This window comes from Condylura cristata, unplaced genomic scaffold (genome assembly GCF_000260355.1).
Source record: "Condylura cristata isolate star-nosed mole 26May11 unplaced genomic scaffold, ConCri1.0 scaffold00010, whole genome shotgun sequence".
Classification (NCBI taxonomy): domain Eukaryota; kingdom Metazoa; phylum Chordata; class Mammalia; order Eulipotyphla; family Talpidae; genus Condylura; species Condylura cristata.
The window spans coordinates 53,280,271-53,302,751 of NW_004567111.1; the positions used below are offsets into that span (position 1 = coordinate 53,280,271).

The 22,481-nt window shown below is 34.2% G+C and overlaps 1 protein-coding gene across 1 annotated transcript in view; it reads right to left on the reverse strand.

The window, feature by feature from the left end:
- The window catches only part of FNDC3A (fibronectin type III domain containing 3A), a 131,476-nt gene that overhangs the window by 36,591 nt on the left and 72,404 nt on the right, over nt 1–22,481 (reverse strand). Inside the window, exons 5-10 of the mRNA XM_004680249.2 lie at nt 15,338–15,575; nt 10,444–10,713; nt 9,356–9,414; nt 7,447–7,604; nt 5,791–5,850; nt 4,565–4,703 (exon numbers count right to left, since the gene is read on the reverse strand). Coding sequence (XP_004680306.1) covers nt 4,565–4,703; nt 5,791–5,850; nt 7,447–7,604; nt 9,356–9,414; nt 10,444–10,713; nt 15,338–15,575 — 924 coding nt within the window. The remainder of the gene's footprint in view (nt 1–4,564; nt 4,704–5,790; nt 5,851–7,446; nt 7,605–9,355; nt 9,415–10,443; nt 10,714–15,337; nt 15,576–22,481) is intronic.

Consider the following 22,481-nt stretch of genomic DNA (forward strand, 5'->3'; position numbering starts at 1 on the left):
CTGTCTCTGGTGAAGCCTCTCGCCGCCCCTGAGCCTCTGGCCTGTACCCCAGTTCTGTATGCACAAATAAATAAATCTTTAAAAAAAAAAATCTGCAGAGAATACAGAAAGATATATATGTTATGAACCCATAATCCATTAAAATGCAAGGAAAAAAAAAACTACGAGGTTATTCAAGTTTTTGTATACTGGGGAATCTCTTTTAGCAAGAACTAAACTTTTTATAATCATTAAAAAAAACAAAAAAACCACTAAACTTTCAGAAGGGCCTGAACATAGGTGGGAAGTGAAATCCAGCCCTTACCCACAGCGGCATAAAATGGCAGCTACCACAAGCTTGAGAGTAAAATGTCCTTAAATTTTCTAATTGTTGGAAAAACTGTAAGGCCAGAAAGGAGTAGGTGAAGGACAGAGATGATAGCAGGCCTCTGAAAAACAACTTATGAAAGCTGAATATATGGCCTTAAAAATAGAATGTGGATTCAAATACCTTGAGATAAGATTATCTTACAAATACCTTGTAAGATTTGTGAAAATTAGTATGAAGTTAACAACTCCATGGAGCAGTGAAACCAAAGAGCCCTATCAGTGGTAGCAAAGTGACAGAACTTATATAGCACCAGGGCTGTCCTGCAAGAGATCTGCTAACTAAAGATATGTAAAGAAAATATTAAACTCTCAGCTGCTAAAAGATAGTATTGTAAGATACTGTAAATCATAATGTTTGTCCATTTGAAATACATGTGCTATAACCAAAGAAGAAAGTAAACCTCTGTCTTTTATCAAGAGATCTTTATCAGTTTTAAGAATTGATCCTGTTTTTTCATTAAAATTCACCGTACACGGCCCTCCCTGGTGGCGCAGCGGGTTAAAGCACTGCACTAAGAAACTAAAGCCACTTCCGCATGAGTTCGATTCCGGCCTGCCCGGGAGGTGACCACATGGCGAGGCAGACCTCTCCTGACCGCCCGCTGCTCCCCTCAGCAGTGTACTTCATCGATCTGCCTGTTCTGCTCCCAACTCTGTTCCTGGTGAATCCTCTCACCCTCCGCATCTCTGGCCTGTACCCCAGTTCTGTATGAGTAAGTAAATAAATCTTAAAAAAAAAAAAAAAAAAATTCAGTGGAAAAATTTCCGTTTCTCTTCATTCTTTCTAGTATTTAATCATTTTAGAATTAAAGACTTCTTAAACCTTCCTTTTTAACTTTAAGTAACAATGGTTTATAACGCCATACAGATTTAGACATTTATATCACAATAATATGCTCATCATCATACAGTTGACCTTTTTACTCCACTTACCCTTCCTGCTTCCCCCTTTCCTTCTAGTGGCCATTATTTTGTTTTTGTAGTCTAAAATAATTTATTCTTGTTTGTTCATTCATATTGTTGTTTAACTATCATGAATAAAATTACATAGTGAAGAACTTTATTCTTATCTTTAATTAAATTTTCTTTCTCCTATTTCAAACTATTTCCTCTTAGATGCAGAACTTGATCACTACTTGTTCTTAATAATAACTATAACCGATCTGAAGACATGCTACTGCTAAGATTCCTCTTACTGAATTAAGTAGTCTCAACTTTCAAAATGGTCCAGACAACTTTTACAATTTTCTAAACAGTTTCATATAATATTGCCAACCATGTAAACAGCAAGTTTATTTTCTTTCAAAATTTTTTTATTACAGGACAAGTAAATATGCCAAGAATTCCTTTTTTCAGTGGGTTTTATCCATATTTCTTAATCCTTACTTTGTAACATCTTTTATGTCATTGAAAAGACGTAAAAGTCTTTTTCTAACAGTCTTTACTTGATTTCCAAAACAACACTGCTGAAGGAGAAAAATGTATTATTAATCCTATAGATGAACAAATAATAATAAATCAATAAACCTGATTAGGCCACATAATTAGTAGTAGGTAGGAAACAAGAACTAAGTCCAAACCTCTGACCCTAAGACTGATAGAAGTTGAGAGTTTCCTTTGTAAAGTATCACTGCTCATTACTGATTCATCATACATGGTATAAATTTTCCTAGAAGCAGGTAGTTTCACTGATATTATACTAATTGAGTAGGAAAAAGGGAAACTGGGATATCTATGAGTATTTTTAAAAAACTTTTCCTTATGACTATTATATTCCTCCTCTGACTTTATTCTAAGATGAAGCTTTATTATGAATTAGCAATAGCAGTTATGTTTTATGCAGTTGTAAGCTACCAGGCCCATTATTTCCAGTAATGGTATTATACAAATCAAACAAAATTCATATTTTTGTTTGGAGGATATAATACCTATACCTTGAACATTGAACGTTTTAGCAGTGTTTATAATATATAGACTGTAGGTAGGTGGGAAGCAAGCAAACATTTAAAGGTTAGGGAGGTCTGTTTATGTATCAGAAAATAAAGGGAAGGAGCACCTAGGTTTGATGAATCACAAAATATGTTTCATTAAGTCAGCTAAATTACTGTTGATATTTTGGAAATATAAGCTAGGGGGATAAGATTCCCTTCTTCAGATATGTTACTGTGGAATACCAAGTTTTTAATAGTCTTTAGTAACACAAAGGTCCAAAATATTTGCTAACATAAACAGATCTTGTGTTTTAAAATTGTAATTTTTAATTGGCTAGCATGACCAGAATTTGATATTTAAGTTACAGTTTAAGCTCCCTGATTGGCACTGCATAGGCAGTTCAAAGTATCTACAATGAAATGGCAGCTGAGGAAGAGAATCCAAAGGAAGAGAAGACTGCAAATATCAACAGAAATGAGGGTTGTAAAAAATTTATTTTCCCAGAGTTAATGACTCCCTTCTACTAGTCTAGTTGCTAAGGTCTCACATGTACTTGCCTACCTTGAATAACCCTTGATGCCTGCTTTTATTTGAATTAGAGGGTAAACTACTATGCGTTAAGTCTTTTAACCTAATCTCATTTAATCTTCATACCAACTATATGAAATACACAAAAGAGTGACATAAAAGGGCAAGTGGAGGTTTTTAAAGAGTCCAAATAAGCAAGCTGTCCCAGATCACATAGTTATCAAGTGCAGAGAAGAAATTAATGTGGTTTATCTGACACACAATGAATATTCCTACAAAGCAGTATTCCAAGGGCTAAGCAATAGAAGTCTATTCAGTTAATTTAGCAATAAAAGGAATGTAAAAGACCAATTTAGTCAGCTTTTTCTTTTTTATCATTATCACACACTGGTAATTATAAATAATATCAGTTGATAAAAACTTCTTTTACTTGCTACTTCCCAAGCCACTGTTCTCATACCATGTTAACTCCTACAATAATACTTTAAGATTGAGGCAGCTGATATTTTAGTCAACAGACCATCTTAAAATGAATTTTTTCTATGGATTATACAGATATTGTCCACTAATCCTTTCAAACAGTCCTTTCCAAATAACATATTTTCTCCCATACTGCTATGTGCACACAGGCATTTCCAAAAGTCTGGGCGACCTACCCAAATGTGGGCAGCTAGGGAGCAGCACTATCTGCATCTTTTACGGGCTGCTATGATGCAGCTCAAGACAGGAATTTCTAAATTTGGTATTAATTAGCTTCAGAATAAAGAGCAATTCCTATAGAAATGCCAACCTACCAAAAAGCCCAATCACATTCATAATGCTATTCTGAGTGACATAAATAAAATTAGTAAAGCTTACCACATAAGGAACTGTATCTGTACATACCTGTCTAATTTATGTGTACTAACAGTATTCACAACTACAGAAGTATCTAATGCAGAAAATGAGAGCTAACAACTATCTTTCCCCAGGACTTCTGCTTGACCTACCGGATATCATGCAAGTGGAATATCTGCAATGACCACGTTATCAAAATGGCGATTGCACTTTGCAAGGTTTTTCTGTGTATGAAAACTGTACATGATTAATAACTACATTAGCAGTTATTAATTTCCCCCCAAATATGACCATGTAATTAAGACTGTACTTAATTTTGTTCAGAAATTTACCAAGATCTATAATCATTTCAGAAAACTGTGTCACTAATTCACCAATGACCACGATGTCTGTGGTATTTGAATAATTAATTCTATGTATGGTATTTATATACTTCATTTTACTCTTTTAGTAGCTAATACTCTTTTAATAGCTAAGCTTAAATATATAGTAATAATATATTCTATTACAAATAACTTTGCTCCTCCTTTATGGCATCACACTGATTTAAAAATTTTAATCTCAGTTAAAGTATTACAAATCTCATTTTAGGATAATATTCAGGATACAAAGGCATTAATACATTACAAAAGGGAGTAATGTCACAATTATGAATCTCAAACTCATCACATGTCTGGTATAATAAAGATTGCTAATCTGCTAAATAAAGATTTCCAGTATAAGAAAAATAGGTAAGAATGTTATTTTATGATATAAGAAATATACATCTAACTAATATATGTAAAAAGCAAGGTAGCTTTAAGTTCTTTTTTCTCCAAAACAACTGCAATTTAATACTGTGGCAAAAAAAAAAAAAAAAGGAAGTAAATGGCCAGTTAAAGATAGAGAATATTCTTACCTTCCACTGCAAAGTGAGCGAATTTTTGGTCCGATTAGCTATCCTTGGTGGGTTAGGTATGTCAGGCTCACAGCTCAAAGTAGTAAAGCTTTCAGCTTCTGAAGGTGTTCCTTTTATGGAATTGTATTCTGCCTGGACTCTATTTGGCAATAAAGTTTCATGTGATTTAGAGAACAACTTATAATTACATTTTAAGAAATGTAGATCAAATGTATTTTTCAAAGTGCAGCACTTTATAGATGTGTATTACTGCATTAAGGAGTAATGTTCAGTATTTTATTGTCTTAATTCAGTGTTTCATTGGATTAATTTATTGCTTTTTAGCACATTTTGTTAATGGTCATATCCTCTGAGAAGTAGAAAAAGTGTAAACAATCAATATAGCATTATTTAGCATGATTAACATTTAAAATGGTCAAATTTACTAAAACTTATAATGGTGATCATTCTGCAATATATACAAATATCAAACAATTATGATGCTATATACACGAAACTAATGTTATATATCAATTATAGCTAAATAAAAAATTCAAAAAATGAGGAATGTAACCTACAAAATAAATTCATGATTCACTGGTTACAATTCACAATTTGAAAAACATAAGGTTAGACAATACTTTCTATTTATCCACAAGAGGTACTAGGAAGACTTAATGGTTGAACAGAAATAATCCCAATCACAAGTTTTTTTAAAAGTGGAAGTGACTGATTATTTAGTCCCAGCTGGGGAGCTGACTAACATTATATTTATTCCCCGCTGGGAGGCAGGCCCTAGAGTCCATAAAATTTTGGTAAACTGTAATAAAAAGTATCTAAGTTACCCCCAGTAATATTGTAAAATACGATGAATTTTAATATCCTAAACTCTTTCTAAAGTTGGATATAATAAAAACACGTTTAAGCATAAATCAAGTACTTATGATTCTGTCTTTAAAAATTGTGAAGTTGGGACAATTTTCTTGTGCTAAATTATCATAGACATTATCTGTACATTCATTAAAATCACTAAGTTCTACAAAGAGGGTTCAGATTGGCTCTTTAATATAAAATTTGGGATAATTTTTGGGGGGAGGGGTGAAGGAGAGAGTGCTGATGATCATACAAAGAAAAACCAAATCCCACAGATCATGGTTAAGTGATATTACAGAGTCAAAGAAACAAGTAAAAAAATCCCAACAAACCTACGTTATGTCATAAAAAAGCAACTTGTAAGAATTCCTTACTTTGCATGGTAATCCGTAGCTGGTTTGAGATCATTTAAAGTGACACTTGTTTCTTCTCCTCTGGGGGGAAAAATAACATTTCCTTGTTTGATAAAGGATTTAAGAGGATATACATTATATACACTATAGTTGGGGGTACTTTGTGAAATTAAACTGCTTATTTTACCAACTTTAAAAATATTCAGATTTCACTAATATGGAAATTTATGTAATCAGGTTCTATGCCAAACAAGTGTGTACCTGCAAACCACTTTAAGATAAAAAGATGTGTCAAAAACAATGATATAAGTCAGACTTTTTTTTGAGTAGTTAGGGAAAATATTTAACTTAATGAAGAAATGGAACCATTTCAATGATTTAAACACCTATTTCCACACAGTAAAAATGCTAAATAGGGCCCCCCCTGGTGGCGCAGCGGGTTAAAGCACAGCACTAAGAAGCTTAAGCCACTTTCACATGAGTTCGATCCCCACCTGCCCCGGAGGAGATCCACATGGCGTGGCAGACCTCTCTTGACCCGCCCGCTGCTCCCCTCAGCAGTGTACTTCATTGATTTGCCTGTTCTGCTCCCCACTCTGTCTCTGGTGAATCCTCTCACCCTCCGCATCTCTGGCCTGTACCCCAGTTCTGTATGAATAAATAAATAAATCTTTAAAAAAAAAAAAAAGCTAAATAACATGTATACTGAAAGCAAAACTACTGCATTTTAACAAGTATTCTGCGACTATATTGCCTTTTATGAGAATAGAACATGGAACTTTCTTTAAAATGATAGCTTAATGGGTAGATTAAAAAAGTGATAAAGGAAAGCATTTCTCTGACCACTGTTGTTGCAAAAAAGATATATCATCTTAATTATTTGCTACAACTATTATTTGGGCATGTAACTACAAATCAGCCTGTTCTCTAATTTTCCTTTTTAATCACTCATTTATTTTAGTTCAAGTTTCCCTCCTTGCCACTTCATGGACTTCTTCCCCACATCCCCTACCCATCCTCACCCTTCTGTTTCCCAAATCTAAGCCAATAAATATTATGAGAAAGAAAACATATCTCATTGATTGACGTGCACTTTAACGAATAGGGCAGTTGTAGCAACATCCTTGGAGAGAGACCTTAATTAGTAAAGGGTGAAGGAGATGACTAATGTTCTCCTTGTAATCTCCAGTCAGGCTGCAAATGGAGATAAATTCTTCCTCTTAGTATCCATTAACACAAAAGAAGCCTTTGTTAATGGTCTGTTCTCTGTCTACTCCTTACGTAGGTTTGTCTCTTTTGAGAAAACAAGTACATAGGAGGAGGTCTCAACAGAGAGATGGAGACTGGACATATTATTACCATGTTACTATAATTTACTTTTATGCTTCAAGAATACATGAATAGTGAAACATCTATTAAACATCTCAAAAAAAAAATTAAACATCTATTGAAAAATTAAGCTTCAGGTGGTCAATGAAAGTGATTATTTCAAGGGGTTACAGAGAGAAAGTATACATACTAGCATGTATACTATTTACAATAAAATCACTATTACTGTTCAAATTTATAGATTGAAAATAAAAGCATCAACAGGGAAAAACAACATACTTGGTATTAAACTCTTTACAATAAAGTGTTAATTTAAATGATGGGAAGGAATAAAACACAAATACTTACGCATATATGCTTTTGTATTTCCCATCTTTTCCAGTACTAGAGACCAGAATTTCATAACCATAGAGATCTGGTACGGTAATTTCATCTGTTTCACCATTAATGAAGTTGGAAGGTGGTGACCAAGTAAGTACTATAGTCCGTGCTTGGATGTCTGATGCCTGCAAAACACAATATTTAAAAGCTCTTTGAGACAACTGTAATGTGTACAACAAACATTAAAAATCTTAAAGTTTCAACATTAAATAAAATATATCTGTATCTATTAAAAGAAAATGCCTTAAAGCAAAAACCCATTTTATTAGTGCTGCTTCACCTCTCCCAGATTTCCTACTTGCCCATTTAATATAATCCCCACTCCACCCCCCCAGTAATATATCACATTATCCCATTTCTGTAAACCTATTTTTTACTGTAAAGCTGGTTGTATTTTTAAAAATTATTGACATATAAAAACTCAATACATATTTTGATTGAATGAGAAATGGTACCTCTTCAAAAAATAAAGTAATAACATAGAGTTCAAAGACACAGCAAAGTAAGTGGAAGTAACAACATATAACCTTTTTTCATAAAGACAAAAGAAAATTTATATTTTAATGAACGGGCATATAAGAATGAACTGAAATAGGAATGGAAGGAAACCCATTTTTTAGGTGTGATTAAGGCTAAATTGGAAAGGGTAAACAAAGATTTATTTCTACTCTGAGAGTTAACATTTAATATTTAGGATTCAGAGTTAATCATTAGCATTTCTCTTAAGTTTCCTTTTAAAATGGAGTGAAGTTATGGCATTTACAAATAAGCAAAGATAGAAAATGACTAATCTGAACAAACTGTGATATTTTGATTTTTCTTTCTAGTCTTTCCCTAAAGTATTTTTTCCAGAAGACTGCAATTGTGGTGTCCAAATAATTTGGATCTCCAGCATTTTCGTGCTACCCACAAAGCATTTTTGCGGTCTTCAAAATGATATTCTTATTAAATGACTGTATCATTCTATTATGGAAAAATACCCCACTTATCTATGCATTCCTTTTAGTTTTATTAATGCTAATGCTGCAACAAACTTTTTGTTTGTATAACTTTTTACTAAAAAAAGGGACCTACAGTTACAGAGAAGTTTAATTTACATTTCTTTTGATTACTAGTGAAGAACAGTTTGTGGCCTTAATGGGTTAAAAAAATACAATTTATATGAACTACTAGGATGGCAGGATATTTTTAAAAATGAAGGAAATAACAAAACAATGAAGAATATTTTATTAGCTATGTCTGCTGCCTTCTTTTTCTGATTCCCGAATTTATCTACATTTATAAAAGGGTTGGGAATATTACTTTTTGTCTGTAGTTTGATTTTATTTAACTTATTTTCACTTGGATTTAGATACATTTTATATGAAAATCATATAAATGGATTCTTAAAAAAATTGATAACCAGTTGTATCCACACTAATTATTAGACCTCTGCAAATTCCAACTATCTACAGTGTCATTTAGCATATATTAAATTCCTGTTTAACAATGAAAAATTCTTAAGGCTGAGAAATATACTGGTTATCACAGGAGGTTGGGGAAGGTGGGATAGGCTAAGGGAAAGAAGGTGATAGTACACTTGTATCGAATCTTTGGTGGAGGGAGAGTGTAATATGTACACAGATGCAGGTGTGAAATTGTACTCCCAAAATTATATAGTTAACTAAGTGATTGGCAAATGAATAAAATTTGAGAAAAAAAAAACCTTGCTTAAAAAATGAATTCTTGCTTGAATATCCTGCTTTACTCAAAACATCTCTGTGTCAGATTGATATCAATCCACTACTGACTTCACATTTCTTATGTACATAAAAATTACCAAAATCTGATTGAGTACACTAAATACAAATGTCAAGAAAATACATGAGATACTCACCACTGGCTTGACAATGTTGGACAGAAGTGCTTCAAAAGCTTTAGTTTCTTCATCTTTTTCTTAAAAAAAGTTTTAATATTAAAAAAATGAACTTAAATGCAATCATCTCTTTCCCTCCACACTATGTCTCCTGAAGCTAAGATGCTTTTATTTAACTATCCAGTGGTATGTGGCTTTTTAGCATTCTGTAGTTTCGAATGTCATCTTAACTATAATACATTATATAGCTAAACCAGTCAATAAACTTTTCTTATAAATTATACCTTATTCAGATTTGAAAAAATTACTTTCTCTCTAGAAAATTTTCATTTTCCAATTGTTTTTACCATCAATTTTGCAATCAACTTCCCTTAATGACAAGTTTACTGAGTATTTGTTTCATGAAATGTCTTAATTTGAGTCTCAAAATAGATGTATTATTGGCTTGACCATAAGTTTTAGCCATCACAAATGTGCTTGAAACTTTAACTCTTCTTAAACATCAGAACTGGGAAAGAATGACTAAGTTTCAAAAAACGGGAGAAATATTTTGCTATATTTAGTAAACAAGCCAGGAGATCATTACAGCATTAAAATCTAGAAAAGTAAGTGGTGCTCATTATGTGAGAAGTCACAGATTAGGGGAAGTAGCCATGGGAAAAAGGGGGCATTTTAATAGAAAACACCTTCTGAAGAATCCTAACTGAGAGTATACAGATAGGTGAATGCCATAACTAGTTGCTATCAGGAACTTACACATAGAGAAAGGAAAGCTAAAAAATTTGATAAAATCCAGCACACCCCTATCAAAGGTACAGAAAGAGAAGTAATGGAATCTGGTTGAATTTTATCTGTGTTTTCCTATCATATAGAAATTTCTCTTGGTTAGTAAAAATTTATGACACAGATGCAATTACTAAGTAAGTTTTCCTGAATTATAAAAACAAGTATACTCATAAAAATTCAGGTTCTAAATCATTTCCTCACATAATGTTAGTCTGTCTATTTATTTTGGAGGCATGATGAAATGTAAGAAATGGGTACTTTCTTTCATTATTTTAAATAATGATTTCAAGTATCAACAATAGTTGATTATTTTAAATAGTTACCTTCAATTTCTGTATCAATTTGTGCACCACCTTTCCCTCTCCCAGACTTATTCTTAGCTGATCCTGCAGTTATACCACTGGCATTCTGCCCTTTTACAACTCCATTATGTTCATTTATGGGAGAAGGGCATTTCTGGGGTGATGATGGTGGACTACTCATTTTATCTTTCTGTGTTCCTTGACGATCCTTTAACTTTTTTTGCAAACGTTCGTATGTTTTACTAGATCTTTCATCTCTAAAGTTGGACCTTCCATGTGTAGAGTGAGCATCTAGGAAGAAAAGTAAGATTAAAAAGATAATTTTCTCTAAGTACATTTATGAAATAAGAAAAGAATAGTAAACACATCATTAAAAAAACTATGTAAAATATTTTGAAGAGTAATTTTACAAAGCAAAGCTATTTCTGTCCCTACTGACATAACCAAGTTTTGACTTACCTATCATCTCTCTCTCATTAACAGAGATATTTCTTCACCTTCTTGTGTATACTGTTATCATCAGTGGGGAGCAAAATCTGAACTGAGCTATGTATAAATGTTTTCCTTTTACTCTTTTTGTAGCCATTGCATTAACCATCTTAAACTTAAAACATCAAAGATAGGCAAAAAGAAAACCACCACTTTCCCAAGTTCTCTTATGACTCAAAAAGGTAATCCGCACCAAAAATTTTTTTTAGGAATTAGCAAAAAGAAATAAGTGGAGGGCCTCCGTGGTGGTGCATGGGTTAAAGACACAACACTATCAAGCTATAGGCAGCCACTGCAACATGAGTTTTTTTTTAAGATTTTTTATTTATTCATACAGAACTGGGGTACAGGCCAGAGATGCGGAGGGTAGGAGGAGCCACCAGAGACAGAGTGGGGAGCAGAACAGGCAGACTGTCGAAGTACACTGCTGAGGGGAGCAGCAGGCTGGTCAGGAGAAGTCTGCCGCACCATGTGGTCACCTCCGAGGCAGGCGGAAGTGGCTTAAGGTTCTTAGTGCTGTGCTTTAACCCGCTGCACCACCAGGGAGGGCCGCAACGTGAGTTTTAACTGGGCTAGGGAAATAACCCACATGGAGCAGCAGACCTCTCCAGTCTGGTCCACTCTTTCCCTCAATAGTACATTTCTGTCCTGCCTGTTCTGTTCCTCATTCTGTGTCTGGCGAATCCTCTCACCTCTGGTCTATACCCTAGTACTTGTATGCATAAATAAATAAACTTAAAAAAAAAAAAAGCAAAACTGTTTACTAATAAATCTAGGTACAAAGTAGTATATCTTCAGATATTATAAACTAAATGCTGTGACTCAGAAGAATGCATTCACTATAGTAAAAATCAAGCAATATAATAAAGTCAGTAATGTCAAATCAATTGTCCTTAAGAGTTTTAAAATATGTAACAAGAAAATAATTTAGGCCTCAAATATCCCAGCAAAGAAAACTATTAGTAATTAAGAAAATCAGTATAATATTCTCAAGTGTTATCTAAAGATATGTACAATACCATTAGAACAAGAAACAGGAATTTGTATTAAAAAAAAAACAACAACATGTGAAAGAACAAATCTGGTCCTCCCTGGTGGCACAGTGGGTTAAAGCACAGCACTGAGAAGCTAAGGCCACTTCTGCATGAGTTCGATTCCTGCCTGCCCCGGAGGAGATCCACATGGCGTGGCAGACCTCTCCTGACTCGCCCACTGCTCCCCTCAGCAGCGTACTTCGTTGATCTGCCTGTTCTGCTCCCCACTCTGTCTCTGGTGAAGCCTCTCGCCGCCCCTGAGCCTCTGGCCTGTACCCCTGTTCTGTACGCACAAGTAAATAAAATCTTTAGAAAAAAAAAGAACGAATCTGTACCTCCATCTCCCACCATATAATGGGTGAACTCAAAATGATTCAATAACTTAAAATGTAGGAGTTAAAACTATAAAAGTCACAGAAAGAAACAGGCATAAATATGCATATTCCTGAGTTTTAAGTTTTCTAGTTCTAAATCAAAAGCACACACACAAAAAATTGGTTCATAAAAATAAAATTTTTATCAAAATATTCCATCAAGAAAGCAAAAAGACAAAAAGTTATCTGATCAGGGACTTGTATCTGAACATATGAAAAAACAACAAATCTTTTACAATTCAAAACATAAAAATAAAGAATCCAATTAAAAATGGGTGAAGGATTGAATAGAAATCTTTCCAAAGAAGATAGACAAACGGTCAACAGGAAACCACCCCACAAACAAAAAACAATCAGTTGTTAGAAACAAGTCAAAAGTGTAATCAAATAAAAACTTCACATTCACCAGGCTAGCCATAATCAAAAGACAGACAATAAATTTTAGAAAGTATATGGAAAAATTAGAACCTTTACACATTTTTGAGGGGAATGTGAAATAGTCACTCTGGAAAAGTTATGCAGTTCAAAAAGTTAAATACTGAACTACCACATATGCAAGCAATACCACTCTAAAACATGTCTATACAAAACACTGTAAGCAAATAGCCATTAACTAATGAAGAGATAAATAAAACTATGTCCACAAAAAGATACATTTTATATGAAAATTTAGATCAAATATGCATATTGGCAGGTACACACACATGAAGTATCCCTAACTGTCAAATCCACGGAGATAGAATATTAGATTAGGAGATAGAAGTGAAGAAGGAATTGTTTGTGACTACTGGGAAGATGGAAACATTCTAGAGTTAGTGAAAGTGACTATAGTAGTTACTGAATAAACTAAAACCAAATGAATTGTAGACTTTAAAATGGTGAATTGTACTATGCAAATTCTCTCTCAATAAAAGAAAAAAACACAGGAACTGTAATGTAATTAGTGCATATTTAAAAAATGTAGTTATCTAAGTGGCTTTAAATTTCATTTATTCTTAAATAAAATGATAAAACAACCACATAGGAAAAATAAAGAATAGGTCATAGTAAAAAGAGCAGGAATTTCATCTGAAAGAGTTAAAATCCTTAGGAATAAAGCAGCTGTAACCTTGCAGAAAGGATTTAACATTTCTGAGTGTCCGTTTCTAAACCTTTATTATGCAGAATTTTTATTGAGGGTTACATGAGAGAACACATGTATAAAAATGTTTAGCAAAGTTCAGGCTCAGTACTGGCTGTCGCTGAGTGAAATGCTAGATTAGATACCTCTTTTGGGATCTGTACAAAATGTGCATGAAAGAGGTCATAGAGTCAGCTTCTGGTTATAAATCTACTGTCAAGTTATTAGAATCCGGTGGTAGATTCCTTGGTATACATGACTCTTTTCTTGGATGACTGGGTGGCTAGTTTCCTTACCTTCACATCATTGTAAATCATTTTTTCATTAATGGGTTTTAACAATGCAAACCAGTAGTAATTGTATTACCTAGTTTTATAATTGTCTCAAATTTAAAAAATTTGAGAATGAGTCAGAATTAGTAAAACACAGAAGAGACTGATTTGTAAAATACAAATTCTGGCTACTCAAAACCGTATTCACTACGAGTCTTAATGTAGAAATATGTTAAAAATTCAGAAACCCGAACTTTACCTTGATGACTAATACCTATTATCTGGGTAATAGAAATAAATCTAAAAAATGATGTACTATATCTTAATCTGAAGGGAAAAAATGTTTCATCAAAAAGAAGAAGAAAATTACTGGCAGTGAGAACATATGCAGAGGCCTTGAAGCAAGAACTATAAAGTTTTAAAAAACTCAAGGGGAAGAGATGGTAGGGCCAAGTGGGATAAGGCAGGCAGACATTACAGGGCAGGACTTTATAGGCCAGTGGTTTGCAACCAGCAACACCTGGCTGCTAGGAGTCATTAAGCAACTTCTGGAGATACCTTCAACTATCACTACTAGTTGAGTACTAAGGGCTGGAACTGTGCATTACTGGCATCTAGTGGGTAGAAGGCAGAGGATTCTGCTAAACATTCTATAATGTACATATAGTTACACAACAAAGAATTCTGAGATGGGGAAATAATGGTCTGACGGAAAGTTTAGGATTTTAGGCTAAATGCAACAGGAAGTCACTGAGCTCCTTTAAATAGGCGAACCGGATCTATATTTTAAAATGATCAGACTATTTGAGACTGGATGGCCCGAATAACAGCAGAAAACCAACTGGAAGGCAGCTGACAGTGAAGAAAAAGGAGATAAATTTAAGACAGTATTGAAATTAAAACTGCTACTAAGTTATGAAAGAGGAGGAATCAAATCTGGTCATCTGATATTCATTTGTGCAAACTGAGCAGACAGTAAGACTAGCTATTGTGATGACAGAAAAGCAGGTTCAACCAATGAAATTTATGTTTTAGAACTGCTGTAACAGAGACCTATCAGGTATAGAGGCAGTGAGAAATTTAAGTCAGTTTCAGAGGGGACATTTTGGCTAAAGATATAAATCCATCAGTGCAGGAGTTAAAGTCATGGAGAAGATCAAAATCACATTTTTATGTGTGTGATTATCTATGATTCCTAATGATTTATTAAATTCTCTTATTAAATTCTCATAATGATTTATTAAATGCTGTTTTCTCATTATTTTTTTTTTCCAATCCTAATAAATACCTAGCAAATTTGGTTAGTGGCATCAAGCCAGTAAGATTTAACAATATTATGACTGATACTAGATGAAAATTTTCCTCAGTCTACAGCACGAGACAGAATAGTAGAGCTCTTACTTGAATGTGGCTGCATAATATAAATTATTTCCCTTTTTGATTTTCTGCCTACTCATCTGCCTTGAAGCTCATCATAAGGATAAAATGATTAACACAGTCCCTGGGTAACAGAATGATTGTGATATATTGCCATTTGTTGCTGTCTTTTATATGACAATAGCATCTATTAAATGCAATAAAAATTTAGTCATCTCCATAAAACAGGAATATTTTTAGATGTCTTACCTACATCTCCATATACTTGTGAAGACTGATATTGTGGCATATATTGTGTTGCCATGTCTCCAGCTCCAGTCACTGGTGAGTACATATGGCGTGGTGGAGGGGGCATCATGGTTGGTACAGGAATGAAACCAGGCAGAGGAGGATGTGGAGAACGGTGTATGACTGTGTGACCACCAGGATGAAACTCTGGTGCTTGAGGAACCACAACAACTCTTCGAACACCATTGTCTTCAATAACCTACAAAATAAACAATGGATTCAAAGTTTCTTATAAAGGATGCAAGAAATTCTTTTAAAATATGTTAGAGTAAGACTTCAACATTTTAAGAAATTTTGCCAATCAGATGAAAAGATTTTATGAATGAGCAATGAACAACGAAGTAGTTTTTGTTATACAATGATAAATAAATCTTCAAATACCGAGATTAAATAAAAATGTGTTATGCACATGCATTTAGCAGTAAATAAATAATAAATGCTTTATTTAGCAGTAAAAATAGAGACTCTAAAAGGATACAATAGGAAATTAATTTCCTTTTCTAAAAGGAATTTAGGGGGTGAGGGAAAGAAAAGTTGTAAAAAGAGCCAAACTGTGAAATAGCAACAGTGGGGAGGACTGAATCCATATTTGTGGGAGCAGCCATATATTGAACTCTTGTGACCATGATCAGGACAATTAAAATAGTTTATGTGAAGAGGACATAACGATAGATTTATTTATTTATGAACTCACTGGAGCTGCAAAGATATACAAGAAAGTTTTAGGATACAATATTTTATCACAAAATTTGGAATCCCTCTACTGAAATAGAGCCCTTACTCTATGAAGGTAAAAGAAATGGTTAATAATTAACTTTTCTAAGGAAACAGAAAATAATGAAAATATAAAATGTTTACTTAAAGGGCAATTCTGATATTTTCAGGAAGGCTCCAATTCACAGGAAATATTGTATCTAAACACATATGTACTTAAGTATAATCATAAAACATATTTAGTACAGATAATTTAAATTACAAATAAATGATTACTACCTTAGAAAGAATATTATTAACATAGTTGTTACTAGACAGTCAGCTATTCTTAATCTAGTGTGGTATGGGTCTAAAAGATAAAATGAATTCACTATTTTTTATATGTCAGCTCTAGACCTACAGAGCTAGATAAGTAGATACACTTTGTCCTACTTTTATTTCATATTCACCTCAGTTTTGAAATTCAAGTTTCAGACAATTGGTGGAAACCAAATTGTGTCTGGAACTCTAGCTGAAGAGAATCTGGAAATTAGAGTTTTTTAGTCTTCAACTTAAAGGATATTAGAAGGAATTTGGAATGGATTTTGAGAAAGCAAAACCATGTCTGTCACAATACACAACTTTTCTTCTATCAAGTGACTAAAATCTTAAATATCTCCCTACCTCCTTTTCAGACAGGCGTGTAGTCCATATGCTTCAACAGTACATTCAATCTGGTTCCAATATCTTACTGTATCTTTTTCTTCTATACCAAATTCTGAACTCATAACTGCAGTCAAATTGGTACACTAAAAAAGTCACCCTAATACTGAACTAGTGTCTTGTGCTTTTATTTATACCATCTTTCCTCTCCATTTTGCTTTTTAAAACTATGTGTAAATCTACATTTTGCTTCCAAATCTAACTCTGACTTTTCTTTATTAATTAAAAAAAAGACAAAAACACTAAAAAAGTAGCTTTTGAATAGAAAAAAGAAACTAGTATTTTAGAAGAAAGAAAAAAAGTGAGAGTAATGTTATTTATGGGGTAACACAAGTATTAGTAATAGTGACAGACAAATATAACTCAAGTAAATTAGCTTGCTGCAAGGCTAAAAATACTATTTGGTAGAAAAACAGAACAGGCAGGGAGATTAGGAGTATTGTGGGAGGGGAACAGACTGAAATGTTAAATAGTGATCTGGATTATTGGCGAAATGAAATCTGAGCAGACACTTGAAAGAATTAGGCATGCAGAAATCTGGGAATGTCCTGGGTAGAGGTGAGTAGAAGGAAGCTAGACTGGAAGCATAACGGAGAAGGAATGATAGAAATTGAGGTAGCAAAAAAGAGAAAAAGGAGGGTGGGACGGCCAGGTTATGTAAGGCATAATGACTTAGACTTCGGCATTTACTCAGTGAAACAGAAACATCAGAGTTTTTAGGCTGAAGAATGATGTGTCAGTGGTTTCCAGACAGAAGTGGTCTTGCCCCAGAGGATATCTAGCACAATCTGGAGGCTTTTTTGGTTGTCATAACTGAGGTAGGCTGGGGAGAATGTAGTGGGTACAGAGGCCAGGGAAGCTACTAAGTATCCTACAATACAAAGGGCCGCTCCCTGCAACAATAAAAATCATCAGACCTAAAATTATAATGCTATAAATTTTTATATATTCACACATATACAGGATTACTGTGGCTGATGAGTTGAGAATATATTGTTGGGCAAGGGCCTAAAAATAGGGAAGATATTTAGAAAGCTATAGCAATAATATAGGTTAGGGAGATAGTGCAGATTATGAGGAAGCAGTCTATATTCTGCACATATTTAAAAAGTAGAATAAAGTCAGCCAGTGAATCCATCAGAGAAGTGAGAAAAGGTTGTTATGACAAAATGGTGTTCTAACAATTGCGATGGGGAAAAACTAAGGTAAAACAAGGTATTTTGGGGGAAAAGTTTTGGTTTTTATTTTGGACACATGAGTCTGATAAATTTGAGACATTTAAGTGTAATAGTTGAGGTAACTGTCAGGAAAGTCTGGAAAAGGACAACCAATTGAGGTAGAAAAGAAATTAATGGTGTTTGGAGAGTCTAGACGAGGTTATCAAGGAAAGAAGATCAAGTTTGTCAAACCTGCTATAGACCAAGCAAGATTAAGACTAAATTGATTACTGGATTTAGCAGTATAGAAGTCATGACCTTGATAAGATCAGTTGGTGTAATAACAGGGGCAAAGCTGGAATGGAGTGGGTTTAACAGAGAGTAGAGAAAACGAGAGAGCCTGTAGCTCTATATAGGAAATGGGAAGTTTTCCTGCAGGAATAATGAAATAGGGTACTGTCTGCTAATAAGAGTCTAAAACTTTACTTTTTTTTTTTTTTTTAAGATTTACTTATTTGTGCATACAGAGCTGGGGCGTAGGCCAGAAGTGCAGGGGGTGGTAAGAGGATTCACTAGAGACAGCGCGGGGAGCAGAACAGGCAGATCGACGAAATACACTGCTTAGGGGAGCAGCGGGCGGGTCAGAAGAGGTCTGCCTCTCCATGTGGGTTACCTCCAGGGCTGGTGGGGATCGAACTCTTGTGAAAGTGGCTTTAGCTTCTTAGTGCTATGCTTTAACCTGCTGCACCACCAGGGAAGGCCCAAAAAAAAACCTTACTTGTTTTTAGCGAGTCAATTACAACATGCTGATATATAAATTAGAAGAATGATCTATCAGAGATAAAGCGAATGATGATTTACAAGGTAAGAAAAATGCTAAGCAATATCCTTGAGTACACAAAAGGGGATGAGATCCAATACTCTGTGAGAACATTGAATCTGGTTAAAAGCAGGAAATTTTGTCTGTTTTAGATGAAAAAAGAAGAGTATATGGGTTGAGATGAGAAGGCAGAACTTTTAATTAACATAGTGGCAGAGATATGGGGATCGGAGTCTGTGGGAGATTTTTTTCTTGATTGTTCTATAGGAATCACTTTGTGGGCACTAAAATTTTAGTGATCTTTCCCTCCTATTATCTGTATTGCAGTCATTCTGTAACACTTGTTTGGTATTTACAGCATTGAGGTATTTGTAAAAATTTTAAATTCATATGTCATCTTCTATAACTTAACAGTAAGTTAACTATTTAATCCTCATAAATATGATCCAAATAGATAGCATTAGTAATCTGCCATGGGCACATAGGTATTAGTGGAGTAGCTAGTATTTGAACTCAGGCATTTTTCACTTCAATTCTGTTTTTACTCACTTTGTAGGTATAGAATCCTGTGTATTTTTAACACTGACAAACACACAGTAGATTTCACTAGTTAAAAAAAGAAATGGGGTCCTCCCTGGTGGCGCAGCGGGTTAAAGCACAGCACTAAGAAGCTTAAGCCACTTCCACCTGAGTTCGATTCCCGCCTGCCCCGGAGGCAACCACATGGCGAGGCAGACCTCTCCTGACCCGCCCGCTGCTCCCTCAGCAGTGTACTTCGTCGATCTGCCTGTTCTGCTCCCCGCTCTATGTCTGGTGAATCCTCTCACCCTCCGCATCTCTGGCCTGTACTCCAGTTCTGTATGAATGAATAAATAATTCTTAAAAAAAAAAAAAAAGAAATGGCCAAATTCCTAGTGAAATTAAAACTTTTCTGTGGAAAATGGACAGTTAAGCACAAAATAAGTTGGGAGAAGGAAGGAGATTGGACAATTATTGGATTAGTGGGTACAGCATTTCAGTTTTACTAGATGAAAGCATTCTGTGGGTGTACAGTATGCTGTAAATGTACTTAAAACCCTTAATCTGTACAGATTTAAAATGATTTTGTATGGTGGGAAATTCCTTAATGTGCTTATTAATTAAAAAAAAAAAAGCAAGGGCAGAGGAAAAAAGGAGTCTGAGCAGTACCAAAAGCTTATGGCGAACTCTACCAATTTAGGAACAACCTGAACAGCAGATTACTTCAGAGAGAGCCCCCCCTCAAAAAAATTCAAAGCAGATTATCTAAGTCTCCAGTTGCTGAAGAAAAATGCCCAACTGTGTTTACACTGAATCTTAGAACAAGGTACACAGATATTAATGACTAAAACCAAAAAATAGTGGAAAGAAAACAAAAATCCAAATTAGCCTATGTTAAAAAAGTGAAACGGATTAGAAAATGAAGTATAATTAAATAGCAATGGCAGCATAATCTGGACCCTAGTCAGATTATTAAAAGCTCTGTTTTCTTTATTGTATATAGACACAACTGAAAGGGGCTAAGGAGAAAGGAGGTTGTATTTACTACCTAATATTTTATTCTATGTATATGTCTTCTCCACTGGAATATACATTCCATGTCAAAATTATTCTGTTTACTGTTTTCTCCCCCAAAGTGAGAACACTAAAGCTAGCATATGGTATGACCAAAACAAATGTCTGTTAGTTCTACTAAAATACTAATCTCTTCCCTCCAATAGGCCCCCAACTAACAAAACAAGCTGATAGGGTCTTCACTTTCTCAATTTCTAGAACCTGTTTACCCTCTGTCTTTAGCAATCTACTTCTATGGTTTTACCCTGAACTTAGAGCTACTCCAATTTTAAGCTATTAAACATATGTATTTCTGACCATTCATTCAACAGATATGTACTTTACATAAGTATCACACACATACACAGCAATGTCAGTAAATGATTGCAATCCTTCTGTACAGCTCTTATTATAGCTCTTCATTTTCATGTAAATTCCCTACCTTCCAATTTCTTGTTCTGTTGGCCATCTTTTTGGTCTTTTTTCCCAGGAGGAGAGTGCTATCAGGATAGTTTGTAGAATCTTTGAAAAATTTACTGGCCTCATTGCTATGTGTTGACATAAAGACAATGTGAAATGCTAAGTCCAGCTCAATGGAACAAATTGAAATTTCTGAGGCTGATAGAGGTCATTTTCCCACATTATGAGATCTATAATCCCTTCCTATTAGGTATCCTTTCATCACCATAACAACCAACATTCCATAAAAAAAGGGGGAAGCCATTATCAGAAATGCAAAGGAAGAATTTCTTTTCCAACAAGTTTCATTTTGATCTTTTTGTAAGTCAGCAAATTCATCACTAAAACCATCAAGTGTTATTCCATGCTGCAATGCTCTCAGGATACAGTTAGTATTCTCCAGTAAATATATATAGTTTGTATAGTAAATATATATAGTTTGTATATATTTCATTATTTGATATCTAAGTTCAGTTGGTAAACACTCCTGTCTCTGCAGTATGTCATTCCTTCATACACTTCCTTTTCTTATTTGTTAAACTGCAGTAATAGAACTTATTAATATTATGACCCAAGTTATGATTGTAACTTTGTAATTAGAAAAAAGGATAGAGGGAAATAAACTGAGTGCTTATAGAGTATCTTTGGACTGAAACATTCAGTGAATTTTTTTTGCAACTCTTTACATATTTTCGAAGTTATCTACATAATTATGGTAAGAAAAAGTTTAAGATATACAACTGTATTTGTTCTTTACTGCTAAATATTATTTCCCCATGTCTGCAAAACTAATATTACTTTTATCTTTTTACCTCTGTTGATCATATTATAATTTGTGTTAGTTTTCCCTAACAGTTATTTATAGCACTCACTATCATATTTAATAGCATAGAAGTATCATGGCTAATAAAAAATTCTTGTTCTTGAAGTAAGAATTTTGTTAGTTATTAAATCTATTTTAAAAGCAATTTTTGCTCACTGGCAGAAAAGGCTTAGAGTACAGGCCAGAGGTGCAAGGGTGGTGAGAGGATTCACCAGAGACAGAATGGGGAGCAGAACAGGCAGATCAAGGAAGTACACTGCTGAGGGGAGCAGTGGGCTAGACAGGAGAGGTCTGCTGCACCATGTCGATCACCTCCAGGGCAGGGGATCAAACCAGCACTGCGGTGGCTGTGGCTCACTTAAAGTGCTGAGTACTAATCCATTGTCCCACCAGGGAGGGCCCCAGATTAGACCTTTTTAACAGCAACTTTCTCTTCAAAACTTAAGGTCAACAGAATAAAATAATCCAATTTCCCTATACTGTTAAGTAAAATGCTAAAGTATCAGAGCAATATGGTAAAAAGATTATAAACAAAACTGTAGAACTCCTGAATAGGAATGTAAAGGATGTATAATACAACTGGCAATTTCAATAGCAGGTTTGGCCTTTACAAACTGCAAATGAGGAAAACAGAACCATATATTCCTAAAGCTACTCAGTTTTGAATACCTTAATTGTTATTATCAGTGTCAGGTATGAACAGCACAAATTTATAAGATGAAACATCTTAGGTAAATCATGATTTATGTTCCTCTGATAAGTACCTTCAATAAATCTTGATCTTAAATTAAGATCTTCTGCCCCAATATGTTCCTAAATACATACCATCATTATTTCATCAGTGATGGAGCTAAGCAG